General features: G+C 36.5%; 1 protein-coding gene across 1 annotated transcript in view; it reads right to left on the reverse strand.

Annotated features, from left to right (window-relative positions):
• The window catches only part of cdh13 (cadherin 13, H-cadherin (heart)), a 313,054-nt gene that overhangs the window by 25,222 nt on the left and 265,789 nt on the right, over positions 1 to 22,043 (reverse strand). Inside the window, exon 10 of the mRNA XM_083551942.1 lies at positions 12,377 to 12,519. Within this exon, the coding sequence (XP_083408068.1) occupies positions 12,377 to 12,519 (143 nt within the window). The remainder of the gene's footprint in view (positions 1 to 12,376; positions 12,520 to 22,043) is intronic.

Genomic DNA, 22,043 nt, shown 5'->3' on the forward strand with positions numbered 1-22,043 from the left:
TTTAAACACAGTTTTCCAGATTTGCTGTTATAATACTCTGGGAAGATGTTCCACTAGATTTTGAAGTAGGATTTTGTGCTTATTCAGCCACAAGGGGGTAAGTCTGGTACGGATGTAGGTGAGGTGAGGAGGCCTAGGTTTAGGCCACTTCACATAAACCATATATTCATGGATCAGCTTTGTGCACAGGGACATTGCCATGCTGGAACGAGTTTGGCACTCTAAGTAAAAGGAAAATGTTTAAGTAAATGGAAAATGTAATGCTACTGCATCCAAAGACATACTATAAAATTGTGTGCCTCAAACTTTGTGGTAACAGTTTGGGTAACATGTGACTTATCTACATATTGCAGCATTGTGAGAGAACATAGAAACACACACACACACACACACACACACACACACACACACACACACACACACACACACACACACACACACACACATATATATATATATATATATATATATATATATATATATATATATATATATATGTATATTTATGTATATTTACATTTAAATATATATATATATATATATATATATATATATATATATATATATATATATATATATATATATATATATATATATATATATATATATATATATATATATATATATATATATATATAATTTATTTCTTTTTTCAATAATTATTTGATATAAAAACATTAGTATGTAAAATGTAGGGACCACCACCATATATTGGTTTTTGTTTCTCTACATAGAAATACATCAAACAGAATGAGGCTTTAAATTTGCATTCATATAGTGTATTTATATCTTAATATCTGTGAGTTAATGCTGCTTTATGATGCTTTAAGAAATCAATGCACCTTTTCCTTCCTGTGATTTACATTTAATAATATGCCAATCATCATCATTAAAAAACCACCAACAAAGCTTATCTGTTTCCCAGCCAGCTCTATATTTCACCACTAAAGCGATTAATCTTGAATAATCTCAGTCCACATTAAAACCCGTGGCAGTGTTTCACTCAGGTCATTGATTTTACAAAAATGACTGTAAAGCTATACAATAGCTGACCTTATCATTAACACTCATTGAAATGCCTAGTTGCCTCTACAGTTGTTCCCCTACAACAAAGAAATAGCTTTTCCCATATGTCCACAATATAGTCTGTATAAAATGAGACCATATGCTTTTATTGTATGGATCATTTATAAGGATATAAAACTCTAGATATATTCATAAATAACTGAAAGGTCCCACTGACAGCCCAATGGTATTTGACTGCAGGGTAACCATTAAAATAATGAAAAATACACCACATCCTCCCAATTTCCTAACCCGTGATGGCATTTACAGCCTAACCATAATGTCTCACTGTGAGAGTACATGGCCATATCTTTCACATGGACACCCTGGCAGCTTTTTCTTCTGTTCTGCCTCCATGGCTGGCTGCTGGGAAAACTGGCTGCTTCAAAACTAAATTATCTTCAAAACTTACTCAGAGAAACTCAACCAGGGAGGGTTACACTGTTATTTAGCTGATAGCACCTTGCCTGGTTTTTCTTCAGAGCTATTTTGCGGTGACACGCTGTGAAATTATTCCAGAAAATAGTTTGTGAAGTGAGAAACCTTCCTGTGGGTCATTTAAAAGTTTTATGATTGGGAGCTGTTTAAACTATTAAGCTATTAGCTTTAATACATTTATGTGCAGGTGTCTATAATAAACCTCTGCCCATCGTATTGCACATTGTAGATGAAAATTTCCAGTTATGTTTTATCACATTGTACATCCGTGTTTCATAATCAGGTTTGGCAATCTGGCGATTTATTTATTAGGGGAAAAAAAGAGACAGACAAAATGATAGAGCTAGTATAGAATGATAGAGCTAGTACAGAATAATAAGGGAGGTGGTAGCTCAATAGTAAAGCTTTGGACTCGGGATGAGAAGGTCACAAGTTTAAATCCTAGCAACCACCAAGCCGCCAGTGGCTGGGCCCTTGAGCGAGGCCCTTAACCCTTAACTGCTGAGTTGTAAGTTGCTATGGATAAGGGCGTCTGCTAAATGCTGTAAATGTATAAAGGTATACCACATATACAGTAAAGGTTATAATGTTTGCTATAGTGGAAAAGGTATTTACAAATTCTTCTAGTCGGGTCTGTTAGTTGAAGCATAACACACAATAAGCATCAAACATAGAAAAATACATGCAGTTGTGCTTAGGATGACAGTGTAGGGAATTTCCCCTCCTCCTGTCTTCATCCATAAACCTACAGCAGACTTTCTAATCTACACCGATATTTTATGCATTCTTTTTATGCACTTTCATTTTATGACAGCCAAACCGAAACTAACAGTCCAATCGCTGCTGTTCTTAATGCACTGATTATTGCTTTCTGAGCCTGGACACTAAAATAGGATGTTTTCAGAAAATGAAGCCTTAATGCTTACCTAGCTATGGAGCAAAGTGCCTGGTCTTGCATGCTGATTAAAAAATAAATTAAAAAATATATACAAAATAAACACATGCTCCTCAATCAGCTTTCACTGTCAGGCTTCATGCATATCTTAAATACACATGACTCCACCTCACAACCGTCAACGGCTTCAAAGCAAAGAAGGAAGAAAAACTGATCTGCAATTAAACTCAGGTCCTGCTTTTTCTCTAGAGAATTGGCTGGAACTTGCACAAGTACTCAATTAAACCTGCAACTCCCTGCAGAACAAAACTGCCTGATTAGCCTCCTGTGTCCCCTTTAATGAGAGACTAGCATGGCTGAAGAGCATCTCTCTCTCTCTTTTTCTCTCTCTCACTCTCTGCCTTGCTTTCTTTCACTCCAATAACACCAAGCTGAGCCTTTCATCAGCCCGTCCCCTAGATCTGACTTTGTGCTGCCAGTAATAGTCTTATTAAATGCATAGAGAGAAACCATGATTAAACTCCATTTCCTCCTGAAAGCTTTGGAACAGAAAAAGTGACAGGCTGCATGCTATTAGGGACAGTGATGCTCTTATGACAGCCCTTCTAACATCAAGTTAGAGAAGTCAAATAAACAGAGAAATAATGCTTTTCGGAAAGTCAATCGCCATTATTTTAACTCAACACAAGCTGACTAACGTCACAATCTCACTGTTTTATTTTATTTTTTATTCCTCGTCTTGTCTCAGGTAATCCTGTCCCACTAGTATAGATAAAATGCGTTTTGCCTCCCGACATCCTGGACAGAATAGAACAGTCAACTAAAGCCATTTCACATTTCTTTTCATTTCAAAAGCACACCATCTTTATCCTGGCTTGGGAGTTTCCAATACAGAGACATAGTCTGGCCAAGTGGCGGATTCTGAGCAACTTAATAATACAGTTCAGGGAGCAAAAACACAAAACCTTAGCTGGGGAGTATGGATTGGTTATAATACTGTACCATTATTACAATTAGAAGAATAATTACAGCTCCCATACATTTCTTTGTGATGCTCACCTCTTACCCAAAAGCCAGCGGTTCATGTCAAAAACATGGCTGCAGGAGTCACCTGTGGCTCTGCTACTGAAGAGAAACTAATTATGGGCCGAGCTAAACAGTGGGTGCAGACAAGCTCCAGCATGTAGGCTCTAATAAACATGGGTGGAAATAAGCAGGTATTGGTGGAAAATATGGGAAAGGAAAAACATGTGAATGTAGGGTTTCTACCACATCTAGGTGTTACAAATCTCCTCAGTGCTTTTAGCTCAGTAGTAGCACAGTGCTCTTATTATAAAATGTGTTTATTTTTACCTGATTCATTCTCCACCCCTTTGTGTTATGATTCCACTTGTTTACACCTGTTTCTTGTGTAGTTCTCTAATGACTTTGTCTATTTATAACTTCTTTATAGTTCCTGAGCCTGAACTAAGTTTTGTTTAATGTCTGTGTGCATTACAGGGATTTTTTCCCCCAGTGTTTTATTTCCAGCTTGCTACATTCAATCTACTTTCCTGGTTTGTCCTGTTGCCTGTTTCTCCAATTCCTGATTATGGACTATCCTTCCGTGATGCCGCCCTGCCTGTTTCTTAACCTCTGCAGTGGCCTTTCATTATGATTTTTGCCTTGTCCTTTATAAAACAATGCTGACTATCTGTGATTTATTATCTGTTGAAGGACAGTACACTAGCATATATATATATATATTATATTACAATATTTGTATTACTTCCTTATTAACTATTACATTAGGTCAGGGATACTATGGCTTTTGTAATGTTTTTCAGTCCTGATCATTATGTGCAAAAATGCAGCATCCAGATGTTAGTTTTGGTACTTGAAAATGGGTAGGAGAACTGGCATTTACTATAACTAATGACATAATGATCAAAGGAGTAAAGCCACACCTCATTCTTACACATAAACTTAAACATAAGTGCAGCCATAGCCAAACAATACAACAAAGAAACATCACATTATCATTTTTATTTTGTTCAAAATCTCTATTTACTGGATATTCATATCAAGAAATTCCAGAACATATGAATATCTGTTTTTTTTTTTTTTTTACTTTGTCTTGTGACTTATTTTATGCTTTGCTGAGTCAGTAATAGCAAGATACAATATATATGGACAGAAAAAGCAAAGCACATCATTGCAATAAAAAAATATTTTTGTTTAGTGGGTGAGGGACATGACAACATGGGAAAGCCTCATCGTAGATGCACTGTTCAGAATTGAGAGGAGTCATTAGAATTAATAATTTATATTGTTTCACATAAATATGGTTTTCCATTGTTTTGCACAGCTCCAGATTTTCTCCTCTTCCTCTAACATGTCAGTGTGGCTGTACAGGGTCATGGCACATTTATTCTGGCAACTGAGCCTCAAACTTCTTGATTTTGTTTTTGTGATGGTTATGCTTTTCTTAATCAAACGGTATTACTTGTACACACATCACAGCATCTCTACAGTGCATAGTGTCCCAGAATTTAATCTTAGCTCTTGTTGAGAGTGTATGTATGGTGTCCTGCAATGAACTGGTGTCCCATCCAGCATGTGTTCCTGCCTCATTCTCAGTGATCCCTAGATAAAGTGTTTATTAAAAATTAAAAGAGAAATGAATCGCAGTGTGACACAAAAGTCTGGAACCTCTGGCTTTGTAAGCTATGCCAGCTTTACCTGCAGCTGCTTTACTGCTGCTATAGGTCTTTTGGCAGCCTTCTGGAAAAGCTTATTTCTCTTGTTCACATGCCAAATTCAGAGGGAAGTCCTGTTCTTGGTAATGTTAGTATGGTACCCCATTTTCTTTACTTGTTTATGATTATATTCTGTTGCATGTTCTTTTCTTTTGTATTTATACTGATTGCCTTTTGGACATTGTGATCATGCACATGCTTTATGTACCCCTTGAATATGTTCACTGATCAATATTTTTGAACATGAGTTTGAATGTGAGCTCAGACACATGCATCCACGACTAGGATATTCAAATTTTAAAACTTATTTTACTTTAAAAAACCTGCAAGTGTGTCAACTTTTTATATAAATTGTTTGATGGATGCTTTTAATTAATTCAATATACAATGCGAGTGCAAGGGATCATAGTAAATAAATAAAGAGTCAGTGTAAGGTTCATATTTAAAGACTAACAATAATGAAATTGGCACTCTTATAACATTGCACATGATTGCTTATAAATATAAACCCTTGATACAGTATAATCTCATTCCCTCAGGTCAATTATAAAGAGCAGTGAAAATGTTAATATAATGAATATAAAAAGTCCGCTCACCCCTGTTACAAAATGGCAGATTTTATGATTGGGGAAAAAAAAGGAAACCAACACAAATCACATCAGAACGTTTCCACTCTCAATGTGACAATAAATCTGTAACCTGGTGAATGCGGTCACGTATATTGACCAGGCGTCAGAAACCGCGAGTAAATTACAAAAACTTCAATGTCTTTAATTATACTAAACATACAGACACAAACTTATCTAGAGCACTTCATCCGAAATGTAGCCAGGAGCATGACAGACCGGGGACCATGAGTGGCAGGAAGTCCAGGTGATCTATTGTAGCAACGAGTAGATCCAACCGTAAGTGAGGGGGAATCGGGACCTTATAAAGGGGAAAGGTAAATGGGGAACAGGTGCAGGTGATTAGACTAGAGCGAGGCTGAGTAAGAGCCTTGGAGGGAGGCGTGGCTGGTGGTTCCCTGACAAATGCATTAAAAAAAGGTGCAAAAGGTTTTTGAAAAGTACCTCACACAATTAATAATTTGTCTTTCAGTTCAGTTTACCATTATTTGTTTTATTTTTTTTAAGTTCAAAACATTAACTTCCGAATTAAGTTAATAAAAAATATAAATGATTAATGTTTTAACATTCTGTTAATGTAGCTGTTTTGTACTTAAGTGTGTAATGTTAGTCACTCTGTGTATTGTAAATAATGGACATATGCTTTAATGGTTTTTTGCATTTACATTGTTTTACTACTTACACAATTATTTTAAGTTTAGAAATGTTTGAAGTCCCTTTTCCTGTGCCTCACATTGGTTTGGTTCACTGCCTGCTTTTACCTCTCGATACACACCAGTCTTGTGGGAGAGAACAGAAGTTCTTCAATAGTTATGTGTAAGTATCCAAAAGCATGAAGTGATTCTTTCTCTTTAATACAGATGATGCTGGATCATAAATAAATCAGTCAATCTATCCCAAGAAATTGAAACTAATATATGAATATATTCAGTAGCAAAAGCTGTCAAGCCTTGAAATATAGGAAACCCAATACAGATTAAAGTGCAATGAGAAGAATTGAAACCTGCTACTCCTTGCAATGCTACGGTCTGCGGCATTCTGAAAGCTGCCAGTTTGCACCGGTTTACAGTGTATTATGACTGTGTATTGGAACAACTCTGTACTTCCGTTCTAATTTCTGACTGGATATTATTTGTAGCATCATAAAATACAACGAGGCAGTTCTAGTAGTGATGAAACTACTAAATTTGCATTGCATTGCATTTCCCTAATTCACGGCTGTTGTTTTCTAATGTCAAAGTTTGCCAGCTATTGGAAGTTAAAAATCTGACACTTAAGTATTGAAATTGTGAATGTGTGGAAATAATGTAAAATAAGTTCATAAATATCGATGTAATGAAAATGATTGATGTCGTTTATTGATTAGATTTTGGATAAGATAAAATATTTAGCAATGTTTCTTAATGGAAATAATGTTGTATTAAATCTTTTTGTTTGTTTAAAACAAATAATTTATATGAACTTGTATTTAAAAAAAAAAGTTCATTGTTTAATTAAATGTATATATATATATATATTTGATTAAAGAAAACAAACAAAAAAATCTAATATTTCTTAAATTAGAATTTTTGGATTAAAGCTACGCCTTTTGGTTACCGGTAAATTAAAAATTTAATTTAAATCAATTGACTTTCTTCAACAAGAAAAATATACTTTGTTCAAGGTTTTATAAAATAGTTTTCATACATATATATATATATAGAACAGTAGCATGTGCTCAAACAGCATGCTGTCCTCTTATTCGTGGTGACTGATGCAAGCCAAAGTCTTACCATATGCTAGTGTTTCTGATAAACACTCCTCAGAGTACACTCTGCTTTGTTCACTGTAACATCACTGCTCTAAAAAAAACACTGACTAGCCAGGAAGTTGACAAAGTAGCAAGAAAAGACTCAACAAGACGTTTGTATGTCGTGTCTAAATGAGTGAGGCAGAGAGGAATCCAGAGTGATACATGTGTCCGAGTAATTTCAGTGACAGTGCAGCACATTTAATAATGTGGAAATGCGCAATAGATTTGATACGGCACTTTTCATCTCTGTCAAGATAACGGCAAAGAAAAATAGGAATGAATTTTGAAGAAGCATATGATGAGTAGTTTTCGGGCACATGATCACGCAGGACGAATATGAGCACATGAGCCTATTTACACACACACTCACTCATGCACTCACTCACGAATGGACTGAATGAACATCTGCTGGCTCAGTGGGGAATAAAGGAGCGAGAGAAAAATGTGTCTGAGCTTCCGACCAGAATTATGCACTCACACAGGGAAACCTGTGCCAACGTTGAAACAACAAGGTGCCTCTGTGGATGAGGGATGAGCAAGTGTTGGTGAAGTTACAGAAGTCGGCTCACAAACTCTGACTTTTTGACATAGGGCTGCAGCTTCACACACAACATCTGTGAAATAGAGATGTTTGTTTTCTACGCTTAAAAAAAGGTCATGTATGTGTCAGGCAGACCTTTGGGAATCGCACAAACACACACACACACACCTTCACAGCTTCACCTATTCGTTCACTCTAATCCCTCCTTTCTTTTCCCCAACTTTTTTTGTTTTATCTATGTTGTCCTGCTTTGTTCTTTCCTGTCTTTACCCAGCTTCTGTCAGCTGTCAGCACTGTCCCCCTTTGTGGTCACCGGGGGAGCAGCAGCATTCATCATCTGAGCTCTCCAAATAAAGACATGGCAGACTGGACTGGATCGATAACCTGTTAGTGACCAGCAGGACTCTCATGTCATGCAATCATCTGACAGCTCATAGCAATCCAGGGTGTCTGTTATGGACTATGCGTTATAAGGGATAAAAAAAAATGACCCTCAAAGAAAGATTCGGTCAGTACAAGAGCGAACACCACCAAAACCAGACACACCTCACCCAGAGTAAAGGTGAACACAGTGTTCAGATTAACACTGACATCTTAGTACTGCTGCAGAGAACGCAGCAGTGCCCAGCAATGAGAATGGACACAAATATTGGGTTGCCAGTTCTATAAACACAATATTTACATTATTGCCATTGTCAAAGTCTGCATGGCAAAAGTATCTGGAATCACTAAGTGATCTTTTTTCCATAACAACACCACCACTAACTTACCACCGGGCTTCAATTTGTCACCATGTTTAGTTTAGAAAAAGAAGAGCGGGAGAGATTGACAGAGAGAGAGAGAGAAAGTCCCTCATCCCTAGCATCATTGAGTAACCCAGTAAAATGTCCAGAATATAATTCATGATTCCAAGGTTGCCAGATTTTCTTTTTTGTATAGTCAGATAATGTTTGTCGACTGTAATATAATAATATATAACAGCAATAGACTATTTTAGAAAAACTAAAATTATAATATTATGTTAAAGATCTATTAATAAACAGATACAAAGGTTTAAAATAAAAGGAGTAAATCAACCAAACGGAGTCTATACTGTTTTTTTTTTTTAAACCACCTTCTGTTATAATACAGATAATGATCACGAATAGAATGTGTCAGTTTTGAACATCCTGAAGACCCTCAAAAGAAAATTTCCCCTGGTAGTGCCTTTGATAAACCCTCTGCAGTTTGCTTACTAGACAAATGTTGGAGTTGATGATGCCATTAAATACTTACTCCATTAACCTTATATTCACCTGCGTGGGCCCAGAAGGCCTGCTAAATTGATGCTCTTTAGCTTCTCCAGTGTACTCAGTACCATCTCACTCCCCCTAATAAATTGCAAGGTAATGCAGATTACCTTGTTTTTTTTATCGCTTACTACCTCACTGGATAGCCACAATATATCAAACTTTAGATATGAGTGTATAACAATGTTCTGCGTAACAAAGAAGCACCAAATGGTACCATCCTACATTCCTTTCTATTCATTCTATACATTTCAGGAATAGCGAAGATTGCTGCCACTTACAAATGTTCTCTGATGAATCTGCAATAGTGGGGTGCATCATGGCAGGGCAGGAGGACAAATCCAGGAATTGTGTATAGGAATAGGGTTAGGTTTAGTATCTACAACTTCACATCAGCAGCATTAATGTGCTCGTAGTAGATTTTAGGCTAAATATACTCTGAGCCCTATTTTCACCAATGTTGGGAATGTGGAGGCAGTTTGTGGAGATTAGAAATATCAGGGAGTTTGTTTGAACAGAAACCTGGACTGTTCAAAGGACATGAATCAGATTGTATTGTACACAAATGAACAGAGTCGATGTTTCTTTCTGAGGGGTCTAGGGTCTTTTATCATATGCAGTAGGGGCTTTACCGGTCAGCAGTGTCCAGTCCAGATCATGCTCTGGTGTGTTGGAGCAGCAGAATTAAGACAGCGAATGCAAACAAAGTGAATAAGATCATAAGAAAGGCCAGCTCTGTTATTGGAGAGGGACTTGACTCCTCGGAGAAGGTGTCAGAAAGAAGGATGTTGTACAATCTACTAGGCATGATGAAAAGTGGCTCTAACCCACTACACAGCACAATGGAAAGATTACAGTAGCATCTTCAGTGGGAGGCTGAGGCCACCAGGGTGCTTTATAAAAGGTCACAGGAAATTATTCCTCCTAGTTGCTATAAGGCTCTACAACACCTAAAAGTTCTGCAGGAGTAAACTGAATCCTGGACAAGGGTGTTTTTGAGCTGTACTTCAAAATTAAGATGTACTTGAAATTTACTTTGCCACTTTAAAATCAAATATTTTCTCACTTTATTTTTCATACTTTATTTTGATGTACTTTCAGTATTATTGCTATTTTCTACTAATCTTTTTTTTCCAGTTAATTTGCAGCCACAAGATATTTATTTGAGATCCTGAAATCAAAATGTGCGTCTGGTATGCAGGCTATTGAATCATATTTAATTTGTTATTCTGATATATTGAATCAGTTAAAGAATATCAGTGCTTTAGTTAACTAGATGATGTCTTCTTTAAAGAAATTGTGCCTATGATTGTAAAGGATATAGTAAAAAAATATTTTTTTTATCTACAATACCTCTGAAATTAATTGGATTTTTTTCTTTCTGTTTTCTCAACTCTTTCAGCTGTTTTTTTTTTTTTTTTTGCGATTTTTAAGCTTTCTATTACAATTTACTTTACTGTTGTGTCAATACTTCCACTTTAAATGGATTCATGAAGCATGTAGTTATTGCTGGATCTTTATAACTGTTGGTTCGGTGGTTTGATTTTGAGCTCTGGTTACTAGTGAGGAGTTCATCATCAAAAGTTTTCAGTTTGTGATTTCACACAGTTGGCCCACATGTGAAGCTATGCGTAGCATTGTTTCCCCTGAAAGACCTGTGCTATCATACAGTTGTTACCCTTTCTCAAAAGAAATAAAATGGCACAGCTAGAGCATTATTAAAGAGATAAACTGATAACTTTCAAATAACACCTGATGGCTAATGGGCATTATGCTAAACATAAAAGCCTTTTTCTGAAAACTGACAAGGCTCGCTTATCATTTCCGGCTCTTGCACACAGTACTTAATTTCTCTGTCTCTGATTTTGCAAGCTGCTCCCAGTCTTCTCACATGAGGACATTTAGAAGCATGTCTCGTACGAGTCATGTCTAGTTTCACTTTTACCGTCATTTGACATAAGAGCAATGTAGAGAAAGAGGGGGGGTTAATAACATTGGAAACACTCGAGAACATGAAAAAAAATCTCATGTCATTGATGCATTCATGTAGGAGAGGGATGAGTGACAGAAGGAGAGATAGGAAGAGAGAAGGTGTGGAAGATGATTTTCTCCTGCTTCATTGTCTCAGACCTGTACCAATCCATGACAGTGGCAGACCCCTGCTGCTAAAGCAATATCACACATCTGTTAATGGAGCACTTCCAAAGAGCCATATTTCTTATTCTTACACTCACAGAATGGGTAGGAGAAGTGGCAAGATGCCGAGGTAACCGAGTGCGGCCCGAAGGATTGACATACACGAGAACCCAGCTCAACCCCTTTTTCCAAACACCAGACCTCCTTGCTTTCATTTGGATAAACACTCTGCAACAATTAGGGACACCTCATCAACTTTGGTTTAATTTAATCTCAGCAAATGCCAAGCAAGAGAAACAACTACACTACCCAGAGATCACTAAGACTGGGGCCTAGCATTCTGTGTCTGGGGCCGTGTAATTTTCTGCACCGTGAGGATAATGTGCGACACTAGCTGAGCTCTAAGCTACACTGATGACTTGTACAAATAACTCTCTGAAGGGTTCCAATGTGATTTTGGCAATGGTTTAGACTGCAATTTAAAAGACAAAGCAGTCACCACTTAGTATTCACGACATTCTTCATTGCCATTTACAAACGTTCAGGGCCAATTATGGCATGGGTGCCAATTCATTCCACTGGTAAGTCAGATTTAAACACATATTGTGCCAATTATGGTACTGAAATTGTGCCTTTGTAGGAAGGTGGTTAAAAAAAACACTTAACAGGCCAAATATATTCACCAAGCACCCACACTGGAATACAACAAACACATTATGAGATACAAGATTTTTTTTTTTTAATCGGCCAATCTTGTTAGAAATACAAACAAACAGAAATAGAGGGATGCTATTTACATGGCCAGAGTTCAAAAAGCCAAAGAGCTAAGTAACTGAGTAGAATAAGACCCTCTTACCATTGTCTGTTGCCATGAACACTGCACTGTACCGGTTGTTGTGGACATAAAGAGACTCGCGGTCCAGCGTGCCTGTAGTGTTTACTGTGCCCTTCACCGGGTTTACACTGAGCCAACCTGCTGGGTCTCTCAGCACTGCAAACCTGAAAAGCATTGAAGAAAGCACATGTAGATGATTTCTAACAAACCTTTATAATACATTATATCTAGTGAATGCATTTCCTTTTTAGCGATGGTGTAAAAAGTACCTGAAAAATCATCCTTGAGTAAAAGTATAGATACCTCACTGCAAAACCTACTCTATTACAAGTTAAAAGTCACCAATTCCAATATGACGAGTAAAAGTGAACAGTACTTTAATATTTTACTCATATTGAACGTAGGCTGCAAGATGGACTAATCCCTAAACACCAAGACACATGTTAACAAATAGTTGTTATTTGTTAATAACAACTATTGTAATAGTGTAATAGTTATTTTGTGAGGTTTTTTTGTGAGGTGAACTGTATTTGTGAGGTTTTTTACTAAAATACAAAATTTATACCCCTCAACAATGCAATAATCAATATCAACACAACAGCCTCTTCATGTAGGAAAAAAACAAATATCAAACAAGTTGGTAAAAAAAAAAAAAAAAGACAAAGTAGTAAAACAATCTATTTAAAAGGTATCTACAATTTACAAATAAAATTGCAGTACATTTGAAACACCTGTCATTGGGCAAAATGCTAATTTGAGTAGCTTCATTTGGCGCAAAAAGACAAAATGCATCTAGTAACCTTAATATCCTGTAAATGAAGATATCGCCTGTTCTGCAGAATAAATAAGCCACGGCAGATAAAGCTGCCATGCAAAATGTAATTGTTAATGGCCATTGTTAATTAAAATATAGTTGAGTATATCTAAGTACATATATTGAATCATAAATGTAGTTATGTAGAGAGTAAAAGTTGTTTATATCTTTCATACTCAGTAACAGTAGACAGGAGCCAAAAATATACTTAAGTACAGTAACAAAGTACATTTACTCAAATACTTTACACCACTGCTTTTCACAGCTTATACGTCCACACAACAGGTATCATGTGAATTGATTTCCTATGTTAAAAGCAGAACCGTTCAGTACAGTTTTGCTGGTTGATGCATTGATCTCTGTGCATTGCATTTATTTATTTATATTTAATAATAAAAGATTGTGCCATCATTTCATTTAATACCGTCCTTGAAAAGGTAACAAGCTATCAATCTCATCTGTTTTCTTCCACACTGCTAATGTCCATGTGAATGTGTGTGAATGTGTTTAGGTGTAAGTGCATGTGTCCATCCATTCCTTTTGCCCCCTTCATAACTACAAATCTTTCCTATTAGTCGCATTGTACTTCTGAATAATTTAGATTAGTAAATGAATAATATGCTTTTAGTTCAATGAATTAATGATGAGATGGGATTTTAAAAGGGATGTTGTATAAAGGTGCCTTCCATGGAAGGAAAACAACACAATGTACAGTGCTATTTTAGTGCCATTACCACCACCAAGTCGACTCTTTTCCAGTAACAGTACATTCGGAGTTTTCTTTTTTCTCCCTCTTATACTCTTATAGCAATTTCAAAATTTAGATTAAATGTATCAGATCATTGCTTGTATTGAAAACCTCACTGGTCCCTTACCCAGAACAAGTTTGCAAGTACTGACTAGTACTTAGTGTAGCAGAATCATGGTTAGACAGCTTTCCACAATATGTAATGCACCAACAAATTTTCAATTTATGTCAAATAAAATACATCACCTAAAGACAAATCTAATACCTGATTATCTACAATCAACATCGTTTGATATAATGCTACAGCATAGGCTATTAGTATCTAATTTTGCCAAAATGTCCTTTTATTTGTATTTGTCAGTGTGATCTTGTGTTTTTGCTTTGCTATAAGAACAGATAAAGCGATATTAAACCTCATTTGTCTTCAGATAAAAAATGATAAACGTTTGACAGGTCATCGTCATGCATATGCACACACATTATAGTAAGTAATGACACATCAAGTATGGAAAGACACTGTGACTCAAAAATTCTTTCCTTTTATTACAGACATGCATGCTTGAGAACTAGTGCATTAAAGTGCAGACTAAAAGACTCCAACTATTTATTTAAGATTAATGAGGTTGAGGTTGAATTTATTACATGAAGGTACACAAAAATGTGTATGTACAGTCTATATCTTGAAAATATTAATGTATACGTGTGTGGTTGTGTGTGTATAAGAGATACTATTATACCATGGTGCCTGGAAGAGCACACATTTATATTTTCATAAGTTATATGGAACAGCTTACTGAACTCTCTGACATTTCCCTTAGCTTTTATTTTAACACACCTTATGCTATGAAAATCAATCATACTTGCAGACCAATATGAGCACACAGGGAATACTTTAGAGCTGAACTTCTATATCTATATATCACATATTTTATATGACGACTGTGAGCCACTGTGTGTGGGGGGGAAGGGGGGATTTTATATAACTAACATGATGCACCATACAGTGATAGACAACCTTTAACAATTAAAGTAAAGCTCTTAGAGTAACAAATACAAAGCTACATCACAACCTTATACTCATTACACACATTAGAGAAGGGTTTCACAGCGTTTGCACACATTTTTTACAATTACCCGCATTTATTTATTTTAAGGAAAAAGAAACAAATATATTACAATAATTACCTGTAAAGCTGCTTTGAGACGATGTCTGTTGTGAAAATTGCTATAGAAATAAACTTGACTTGACTTGAACTTGACAATAATTATATATTTTTATGACATAATATACAATATATATCCATTTCTTTTTCCCTTAAAATAAATATATTATATATTAGAAGATTATAGAAGAAGATATATTCTTTCCTTGGAAAACAAGTGTAATTTGTGGGTAAAGAGCAGGAGTGAGAGGCGAGATTATTTATTTGGGCAAATCCACAAATCAGTAAATGCAGTCCTTAACATACTGTAGGTCAAACTACAGGTAGGCCGCAATAAACTGGGATAATCCATTATTAGGGAAAAAAAAGGTAATCCGAAAGAAACAGAATATAGAAACGTGAAAACATGACATGTTAAGAGCAGGGTTTGCGTACAGGTAAACACATACAGGTAAACACAATGGATAACAGCCAATGGCACGAAAGCTTCAGCGATGAACATAAAAACAAAACAAATAGACACATGGACAACAGACAAAAAAAAAGAGATTAATTCTGTATTAATATGAGCTACTGGAAAGCATATGAAGGGACATATAACCATGCTTTGCTCTGAAATGCACCTTGTAATCCAATGTACACTACATGGGAAGGGCCATGCTAATAATGTGCTGCCATGTGCAACAAAATAATTTAATTGAACTGTCCTGTAAAAAGAAATGAATTTGAACCCCCCCTGCAATTTAGAAGATGAGTAAAACATTATAAACAACATGTTTAAGCTTTTCTATAAGGGTTTGTTAGCCCATAAATGTAATCTTGGTCACTTACTCAGATTGCAATCTTAAATGCAGGATATTACAGCTGTACTCCACTCACAAGCGATTAACCTTGTCGTTTCCTCTCGCTTTCCACAACAAAAACACGTCTCCCACATCTTTTCACAACAAAAACACGTCTCCCGCAATGCGTCTCTACCTATAAACATTTTTATCCCAACGCTTCCTGAGGAAATATGGTCATATACACACGAGGACAAGTTCGTCTTTGAGAAACAAGCTAGCGTGAGATTATCATCATGCTGCTCTGGGCACAAATAACTCTCTCTCGCTGCTGAGCTGTTTGCAAATTCATTTGTTATTCACTGATGAAATCGTTTTGGCTTCAGCATGCAATGAAAATTCACGCTATGTAGCCCGCTATAGTGGGTTTCTTTCTTTCTTATATATAGCTGAAGTAGGCGGCAACAAAAAGCAAAATGATTTATACAGATGATACCGGAATCCAGCTGAGTGTTACTTTAATTTGAATTCAGAGAGAAGTTGATGCAAACTCTCCTTGTAGGAATACACACAAACACACACACACACACACACACACACACACACACACACACACACACACCATCATTGTCTTTTATACTGTATGTGTTCCAATTACAAAGAAAGCTTGCAGCATGCAGAGTTTAGCTCATCAAAGTGTGGTGTAATAAATAGAGTATGGTTCACACACTGGTTCACACACTGGCATCTCAGTGGCCATGTGGAAATACAGACCAAAGCAAGCCACCTCCCTCTGTACACACACACACTGCTCTGGTCCATTAGCCTCCTGTCAAGGTCATTAGTGCCTCGTTAAATCCACATTATGCAAATTGATATCTATATGGGATACATGGTAATTAGGACTATCACCAAATAAGCAAAGGCATTTGTTCATATTCAGAAATGTAACACGTGTGGATTAGTATTTTCACTTTCATTTTACACACACACACACACACACACACACACACACACACACACACACACACACACACACACACACACACACACACACACACACACACACACAAAAAAGACCTTGTAGCAAAAGTCATCTACACTTTTTGCTGGCTTAGTGAAAGATGCAGCAGAAAGGTGATTTGCTAACGTTTCTGCTTGAGTGGGACAATTTCTGCCTGTGCTGCAAGGCAAGTTCGGATCTGACCCCGAGAACCCCAGAGCTGCATACAATTCTTTTTCCATCTGACATTAGCTATGATAGATCTCTCCTGTGCAGAAAAAATCCATAGTGAACAAATAAAAAAGAGCTTAGTTACATAGGAGTCTGTTCACGACGGTTCTTATATGCAACCGTGTTTCCACTCATACGAATACGGCTCTATTATTTCTGTAGCAACATCTTTGTGTTATGGGATTTTCTATATTATGGAACTTTGCAAGATGTGACAATCACAGCAGTGGTTACACTGACTCACTGATCTCAAGGGCACAAGAATGTAAATTATTACTAATCATTATTATCAGTTACTGATACAGTTACTTACTTGCATCAATTGTGTAGGAAAAATACCTTGGATGTTCAACCAAGTCACTGAAAGTCACTGTTGTACACTTGTCTGCATATTCATACAACCAAGGAAAGCCAAACAAACATCCAAACATCTCGCTTATTCATCCCTATCAGACATAGGGGGACGAGGATTTCCTCCCACTCGTACACCTTTATTAAGCTTTTTCTTTCTTCTTCAGCTTTTTTGTGTTGTGTCACGCACAACAGAGGCGTAGGAGTGTGCTTTGTATGTGTATTACGCTGCTGTGGTGCCGACAGTGAAGCTGGAACACATATGCTTTTCTCTACAAGGAGCAGCAGCTGAAGCAAGGCTTCTCACTGCTTTTCAAATGATTTTTAATCCTTACTGCTACAGAGAGCTAAAGCGACTAATGAAATACCCAAGCGTGTTACTGGGGAGGCCACAGGGCTTCTGAAGCACATTGCACCACCGCAAATCCAGATGTTTATTTGTAAACAATCGTGCAGATTCTTGGAAATGCTCCCTCAAAATCAGCTGAAGGAGCTGCTGTGATGATCAAACATTAAGCGCTCTCACCATCAGAACACCTCATGCAGGAGACACGCTCGAGGGCAGACGTTAGGATATTTGCCTTGGTCATTGAAATTCTGCATGCCTCACTTCAGCTGTCAAAGCTGTAAACTGCTTCGACTGAAGACACATGAAGATGAGAAAGTGGCGGCAATATCCTCCAAGATGGAAAATAACTTGCCTTTCTTTTTTTTTTTTTTTTTTTACATTGCTTTTCTTTTTTTCTTTTGTGCCTTAGTTAAAATTAAATATGAAATGCTTAAGAAAGGTTCAAAGGTTAATGTTCTCAGAGCAAAATTTCATTTATGAAATGAAAATGGAGTTAAATAAATCTGGGCATGTCCTTAAACTCCTTAAAGGTACTTCTAGATTAACTGCATTTTCACCTAAATTGCCAATAGACAATAAGAGAACATTAAAGACTTTGATTCTAGTCTAGGAAATGTCTAATAGTGAAGTATAGAGAATATTGGTAGGACAGTAACATGGTTTCCCAAACATATTTGTAAATTCACACCTGAATTTTAAAATTCATTTGTGATTCTGTTACCAATGTAATTCGGCTTCCACAATGTCCAAAACTAAATAACTCTGCATTTCTTGAGATCATGATTTAAGTAAATATAAGGCGCACCCACTTAATTTTTACAAAGATTTTTATTTTGAACATAAATAAGCTGCACCTGTCTATAAGCCGCACTGAAACTAATGAACTTTACAAAGGCTATAATGAAAGACAGTGTCTATTACACGGTGTAACGGGTGAAATATGTTGTGGCTCCTTTAAGAGCAGAGAGGCATTTTGGAAATAGCCTGCCGCCACATTTTTTCAGTATTACTGCATGTGTGCAAGGCCGAGGAATATGTCCTTATTATTTTCTGATGCTCATTTCTAAGTTTCTTTGACTAACCCGTAACGCTGTTGCCAAAAAAATAAAACCTGTCTGTGCTTATATGATATCTGTTGCAACTGGAGTTAGCAAGCTCTCCCATGACCCAGACTCAACGCGTTACAACAGCTTGTACCTAAACAGTAGCCTACCAAGAAAGTCATTGTTCATTGTCTTCCTCCTTCCTTTCACAACAATTTCTCTCGGGAGTTTATCGTTTGGCATCGTCGTGCGTTTAAAAATCACCATCGGTGAAGCTTTTCTCCCGATGCCGTGCAGCTCAGAACACAGGTGAAGTGTGTTTTTTCATGCCCGGTTGTTTTCAGCATGATGAATGATTCTCACCCAGGAAAAATGAATAAATAAGCCGCTTCGTTGTTTAAGCCGCCGGGTTCGAAACGTGGGAAAAAAGTAGTGGCTTATAGTCAGAAAAATACGTTAGATTGCATTGTTTGTAGGTTTGGGCTGGTTTCAGCATTTTAGAATTGATTGTTCTCGAGATGGAAATGTCTAGGCAACATTCTTTTAATATTAAACTGCCTAGTTTCAATGAACTGTTACCCAACAGCTGAACGGTCTGATGTGTTCTACATATTGAGATGATTTTCTGATCACCATGTTTGCAAAGAGATTTTTTTTTATAAATTTGGGCTACTTCAGCCATCCTGACAATCTGGGTAGATTCTGAAATGCTCAATACAGTGTGGCAAAAACAACCAGGCATGGTCAAATTCTTTGAGATTGTATTGTTTCCTTATTCTGCTGCTTAAAATAAACATTAAATGAAACTCATGACCTGTATCTGCTTTTAAGCATTGTACTAATGCCATTAGATTGGGTGATTCAGAAAGCTGCATGAGTCTATTATAAGTAAGTCCTATTATGAATAGATTTTGAATCCACAGACTTTTTTTGTTAGTTTCTCAGTACAGGAAATCCTTGCCCATGTTATCTGGAATAATAGCATTTGTCATACAAATGCTGTTCATAGACCTGAGCCTTTCTTTAATATCAGATAAGCATTCAGTTTTAAACCAGTACCCTGTGAATGAGCAGTAAATTGCTGTCCATTGAAAACATAAGCAGCAGTCAGGCTGTAAAATGTAAAAATTCCAAGACATCCCATCCATCAGCGTATGATGTGACTTCTAAGGGCTTCGTAGAAAGAAGAACCGTCTGTCTATTAACTCATCCTTAAAGTCCGCACTGTCATGTGCTGTCCATCTGTCTCCTATTGATTTGCAGCTTTCTGACAGGCTTCATACAAGCATCTGTCACTGTTCACACGACCACACAGGATCTGATTCTGAAAGCTTACAGAGTTTAGTTTAAGCAGCTCTTTTAAAAAAAAATGTATGAATTCAGGTGAACTTGAAACAGTTTTATCTAGAGGTCTGTAGATCCGAGTATATTATCACCCAAATCACTTATAGTGTCCAATTTAGCCTTAAAACATTACATATTCTAGCTGAGTCTGATGTGTGTAATGTGCTATGTAGTGCAATGTGCTTATAAAGAAATTAATTCTGGCTTTATTCTGTATTTTTAATTCCGTGTTAGGGTTAGGGTTAGACACCCGCATACCTGGAAGCTTCACACCTATTAGTCATTTTGCTGTGTAAATAGCAAAGCAAAATTAATAATTTTGTTTCGACTGGTACCAGCATGGCTTCAATTTCAGATTGCAGATGATTAAACAGACCAAAAACAACACAAATTGCTGAGTGTAGGTATAGGTGTGTAGGTATAAAAACCTGATCAAATATTCTTCATTGGTCAGAAACAAAAATTTGCCGAGCTCCTATAATAATCACATAAAGAAAAATCACCCAAGCATGAGGAACACAAGGACACTGCTCAATCAATTATTAGATCAGTATAAAAATAACAATCTTAACACATTTTGGTATCACATTCAGCATTTATGTTCTCATTTTGTTCGTGTCCAAAAATCCAGAACATGTTTATGCTGCTCAGTTTAAGCCTTATCGCTCAGTTTAGCAGAAAAAAAAGAAAATAATATTGCTTACAACCACAATTATACACAACATGAAATTTGGTTCAATTCCTGCAGTCGATTTAAAATCAATTCAATTTCTCACCATAATGAGTCCACCTAATCCACTTGAAGATCACCTATAACTCTAACCTGCCTAATGCAATATTGAATTTTAAATTTTCAAAAGAATTGCACTAAGATAGTGTTCCATATGTGTTTCATTAAAGAATGCCAAGGAGCTACTTTCACCACCTGGTCCTCAGGAAGACCCTATGGCCCTTTTGACAAATCATTGAGGAATACAGAGCATGTGGTTAGATAAGTGTTTGACCAACTACAATAAACCAAGCATTGTCAAAACCTCAAAATTATTAAACCAGCCGAGTGGGACATCAGCAATAATGTAAATACATAAACACCCAGGGACTCAGATACACAAACACTTCAACACCAAGCACACACCAACATTATCTTTCTGCACTCTGTATTTGTGTGTAAGCTCACCCATTTGAAACCTTGACTGTAGAATAGCAGTAATAGAAATCACAGCATGCGGATCATTTTCATAAATTATCATGCCTCAGCAATGCATCAAAAAAAAAAAAAAAAATTATATCACATTTATTATCATAATAAGGCACAAAAAAAGCTGTTCTTTGCATCAGTTGAAAATCATAACCCTGTAATTAACACAGAGAAAAGCAATTTATCCCTGCTTCACCAGGGCCATGCCACTCTAGCTCTTTTCCTCTTGGCACCTTTTGGATTGTTTTAATTATCACAAACCCATCATGGCTGCCAGCGCTTCCTCCACCTCCTCAATACACACTGGCATTCCAGACTATAAAGGCCACTATTCCTTAAGCAGAACAAATTTTTTCCAAACCCTAAAACAGGCACTTTTCACCAAAGGCGAGAATTTGTTTTACAAAAGTATTATAATTCAGCTATTATATATCAAAATGTTGGAATTGAACTACAAATAAAAATAACACTTGTGTACATTTGTATGAAAAAGGAAGCAGTGAAATTGCAAGAACAATGTGGAACCTAATGAGTTTTTTCAAGTTTTTTCATCAAGCGTTATTTGTAAGTTCTTTTAGAGTTACTCTTTACCTTTCTAACCAATGAGAAAGAAAAAGTTCCAGAATATGTCTAAAAATATTATGCAGGAAAACTGCTGCCTC

The sequence above is a fragment of the Silurus aristotelis genome, assembly GCF_946808225.1.
Source record: "Silurus aristotelis genome assembly, chromosome: 10".
In the NCBI taxonomy this organism is placed as follows: domain Eukaryota; kingdom Metazoa; phylum Chordata; class Actinopteri; order Siluriformes; family Siluridae; genus Silurus; species Silurus aristotelis.